At 35.4% G+C, this 4,457-nt stretch overlaps 2 protein-coding genes across 5 annotated transcripts in view; both read right to left on the minus strand.

Annotated features, from left to right (window-relative positions):
* The window catches only part of LOC123016166 (G protein-activated inward rectifier potassium channel 3-like), a 6,917-nt gene extending 6,185 nt beyond the window's left edge, over window positions 1-732 (minus strand). For all 4 annotated transcript variants that reach the window (XM_044416392.1, XM_044416395.1, XM_044416394.1 and 1 more), the window contains exon 1: window positions 297-732. In XM_044416392.1, coding sequence (XP_044272327.1) covers window positions 297-517 — 221 coding nt within the window. In that variant the 5' untranslated portion in view covers window positions 518-732. The remainder of the gene's footprint in view (window positions 1-296) is intronic.
* Window positions 733-2,449: 1,717 nt separating this feature from the next.
* LOC123003718 (G protein-activated inward rectifier potassium channel 3-like) lies at window positions 2,450-3,990 on the minus strand. Its single transcript, XM_044396676.1, has 3 exons — window positions 3,869-3,990; window positions 2,772-3,820; window positions 2,450-2,722 (listed from the first exon to the last, which is right to left on the minus strand). The coding sequence occupies exons 1-3, from the start codon at window positions 3,970-3,972 to the stop codon at window positions 2,541-2,543; spliced, it is 1,335 nt and encodes a 444-aa protein (XP_044252611.1). The 5' UTR covers window positions 3,973-3,990; the 3' UTR covers window positions 2,450-2,540.
* Between the last annotated feature and the right edge of the window lie 467 nt (window positions 3,991-4,457).

Raw genomic sequence — 4,457 nt, forward strand, 5'->3', positions numbered from 1 at the left:
AAATAGTAAATTCCAGAGTTCCAAACACAATGAAATATTAATTGTATGTATATAAAATTTTGTTTTTTTATCTAAATTTTTTTAATTAGTTAATTAGAAAAGCGTGATTAATACATATACGAATTATAATAAACTTGACATTGAATAATTAAACTTAAATATTGTTATAAAAAAATGCTTTTCAACAAACAAAGAATTTCAACGTGCACACAGATACAGCCATTATCTTAATTATCACTTGTTGACAATTAAACACTATTTCATGATTTGAGAAAATTATGTTTTTCGTCACCCACCTGGAGCCATCCTGCCTAAACCCTGGCACATTGGTCAGTGAGCTATTACAGGTGGAGATTCTGGCAAGGCTTGAAACACCCCCTGAAAGCGGACTGAAACCCCTAGTGAGCAAAGGCGAATCACCTCCAATTTTAAACTTGACATCCTCCGACCTCCCAAATTCGTCTTCTTCCGATTCATCTATAGTCCCCGGTTTGACGAAAAGCTTCTGTCCGGGCATTTTCCCACTTTACTACTCTTATTTGTATTAAAATCAGTTGTCATCGCGTTGTTTCACCTGCGTTGAGATAACACTACATGGAAATTGTCGTGCGTTTGAATCGTCTTGAATTGGAGGAGGGTTAGTGGTCACGTTTCGTGGTCATCGTGATAACACCCAATTAAAGGCAGGCCAGGAAGCGGATATTTCTTTGCACCAACAATGCAATCACGCTGACAATTTATCAACTGTTCTAATTAGTTACGGTGGCAATTTTTCCAATTTTCATTCGTTGGAAATGAGTCGCGAATTCGTAACGGTGCTAAGGACGAAATAATAGAGCTAATGGACGGAAAGTGCAATTGCGGGTTTATTGGAGTTAAATGTTTCCTGGATTTGCTGTTCTTTAAGGAGGAAACGGATTTTAGTTCCGTCAAAGGTCGCAGGTCAGGGGCTATCGCCACTGGACCTGATTTCAACAACAAATTAATTTTATGGACGTTTAATTGCCTATAAAACTCAGTGTTTGTTTTTGTAATTTATGGAAATTAGCCGAATTTTATGGGCTTGTAAATTAGAGGAAACACATTGGCACCTAATAAAAGTTAAAGAGGTGATCCCGAAGATAGCCGAAGCATAAAATATTGTAACAAATTTATTGTACGCGTATTTCTAAAATAAACCAAAAGGTGAATAAAATTACTTACAATAGACTGGCTTTAGAAAAAACTGTTTGGTTTTATAAAAATAAGGTTAATTTTGGATCTATTACACAGGCTGTCCGGAAAGTCAAGCACCTCTTTGAAAGGGCGTAATTGGGTAGTCCCTCAGAGTACAGAAAAAATGTTTAAAAAAATCTATCAGTCAAAAAATTTTGACATTTATTTTTTGACATTTGACATTTTTTATGTCTATGTCAATACTGATAATCTTGTATACTATACTGATGATCTTGTTTATGTTTGTTTTATAATTATTTAGTAGTATACAATAATTTTGCCAATAAAATTAACCAATAAAATTAAACAGAGTGTAATTTAGGATACAGCTTCCTTGTTTCCTCTTCTAATAGCCTGTAGCAAAAAAACTTTTCTCTGGAGCGCGAGTTCTGGCGCACTTTGTATTTAATGTTATTTGAATTTTGTTAACTTTTTTTATAATGTTTTGGCAGATGGAAGCATGTTTTATGCCGAAACGTCCAAAAATGTATTAATTGTTTTGCTTTATAATTTTTTTATGATTAATTTTTATCTGTTTGATTCTTTTAATAAATTCTTTTGCAACTGCTTAAAAATGAACGTTTTAATCGAGGGGCCGTTCACTCTGGAATTAGTTGCACAAATTGTTGGAATTCAATTGGAAATTGCTTTGAATTATTTGGAAATGTTTGGAATTGTTGAAATTATCTTTGGATTGTTTGAAATTACTAGAATTACTTATGAATTACTGGATTTATATGTGAATTACTGGAATTTTTTAACAATTGCTGGAATTCTTTTTGGAATTACTGGAATTCTTTTTTGAATTATTAGAGTTACTTGGAGTACCATATTGATAAAGCAGTTGTACTTGAGCGAGGGTGCTGACCTTTAAGGACAATTATATGTTTAAAATTAATTTGAATTTCTTAGAACTATTTAATTTGGAATTACAGGAACTATTTTGGAATTACGGAAATTAAGATGGAACTACAGTAAACTTAATTTGGAATTATAGGGATTAATCTGAAAAAAAAAGAATTACGATGGATTATTGGAATTACTGGATTTTTTTGGAATTACCTAAATTTTGGTGAAATTTTTAGGATTTACTGAAATGTTGGAATTTTTTTGGGATTGGAATTAGTTGTACACATTTTTTCAAGTTAACGGCCGGTTTTAATACAATTTAACCTTTTTTGTCAATTTTGACGATTTTTCTACGAATTGTAATCAAAACTTTTCAATTTTTTTAGTTTATTTTTATTCAATGTAAAGACTAAACAAAAGTGTTTATTTACAGAACTTTGATGCRACTTAATCTCACTTAAAAATAAGTAAACAAGTCACACATAACTCGAGGCAATTTGCAGTAATRGGTCTTCATCGTAGCCCCCATACGAACGTCCACTCCTTTGTATACTCCTACTCCTGGTCCTGGGGACGGGTGGAGGCGGTGGTGGCCTTGCAAGCTCCTCATCATCATCCTCATCATCGAAAGAATGCGGTTCTGGTAACCTCATCGGTTCTAAAACTTTTTTTAACAAAAACTGAATTGGAAAAAATCAAGTCCGCACCTGGAGGAGGTTCCTGTGCCCGTTCAAACGCCGCCAACTCACACGCCGAGCACAGAGGCGTATCCACAGGATAAACACTGTTAAATTTCGCATAATTCACATCGTAGGCATTTTCGCGTTTCAAATGGTCGACGACAGGTTCAAATCTGTACCCCCATAGAATTTCACCCCCCACATAACTCGTTCTTGCTTGAATCGACTGTCCAGTGCTCTCAACAGTGGCTTCCAAAACGACCAAAATTTCGAATTGTTCCTTCAACATGTCACTAGCCGACATTTTGTAAAATGGTGACTCTTCATCGATTTTATGAACTACAGTCATCGGCCAGAGAAAAAATATATTGTTGTCACCCCCATCAACATTCAACTCGATTTCAGTACGATAATTTCTGATAACTTCACCTTCTTTGGTTTTGGTCGGTTTGACCACTTGTGCCCTTATTTCCGCCCCGATGAGGGGGTTTTTTCGCATGTCTCCGACTCGGAACATGAGGCACAAATCGCCGTCATGGCGACTCACTACGGCATTTCGCGAAAAAAGTATAGTTTGGGTTCGTAGTTTGGGACGAGTCATTTTCGCGAAGACTATTCCTAGGAAAAACGCATCGATGGTCATACCGATGATGGCCTGCATTGACATGATAAAAATGGCTTGGGGGCACTCCTCGGTCGTGGTCCTCGACCCATAGCCAATCGTGTATTGAGTCTCAATACTGAAGAGGTAACAGGAGGTGAAATTGTGAATGTTGAGGACACAGGGGGTCCAATTCGACTCTGCCTGATTTTGAGGAAGATGCTCATCCTCTAAATCCCCATGAGTGAACATAATTAACCACCAAATCAACGCGAAAAAGAGCCAAGACACGAAATAAGCCAATGCGAAAATCATCAAACACCACCTCCAGTTAATGTCAACCAAAGAAGTGAAAATGTCGTGCAAATAGCGAATCCCAAGCTTTGCGATGCCTTTATAATAGATGTTGCAGTCGCCATTTTTGAAAATGGCGCGGTTTCGGTTTTTGCGCCGTTTCACAAGTTTGAAAATTTTTCTGCAATGATAAAATTTAATTGACGAAAAAATTCAAGGTAGTACCCACCTGCCAATTTCCGGAAATCCGGGATATTGGAAGATTCCGGGCTGGTGGTACGACTGTTGACCGGTCGTAAGCAACGATTTGCGTTCACGGGTCTCCGGAATCATTTTTCGCTTGAAAATACATGCGAGCTGAGTTTATTGTAAGTTAATAAAGTTGAGCAAGTCCCTAAATAAGTGGAGAGTAACGTGATTTGTTATCTGTTTAGGGTAAACAGGTGGTGTTGATATTGGGTCGTTACCTTGTCTTTGGTTTGTGATCTTATTTAAAACAAGCAAAATAAAATATTTTTCAAAGCTGTTCTTCCCAAAAATTAATAATTTAGTGATTGAACTTCTTTTCTGATTTCTGCTTACAACTGCCTTGAAAATAAAGAATTCGAACATTTATTGGCTAATTTTAAAAATGTTAACCAATTTTTTATCGACATTTTATAGCATCAAATAATAATAAGTGTTTTTTCTATTAATTTTGTTTCTATTCACTGCCTTAAAAAATAAATTTTAATACAAATTAAGTCCTTTATTGTAAATTTTTAAAAAGTGTATTTGGTGATTATTACCTGATTAATTAAAAATTTGTTGCTTTTTTT

This window comes from Tribolium madens, unplaced genomic scaffold, assembly GCF_015345945.1.
Source record: "Tribolium madens isolate multiple individuals breed KSU strain unplaced genomic scaffold, Tmad_KSU_1.1 Scaffold_1;HRSCAF=32;Tcas5.2_LG8, whole genome shotgun sequence".
In the NCBI taxonomy this organism is placed as follows: domain Eukaryota; kingdom Metazoa; phylum Arthropoda; class Insecta; order Coleoptera; family Tenebrionidae; genus Tribolium; species Tribolium madens.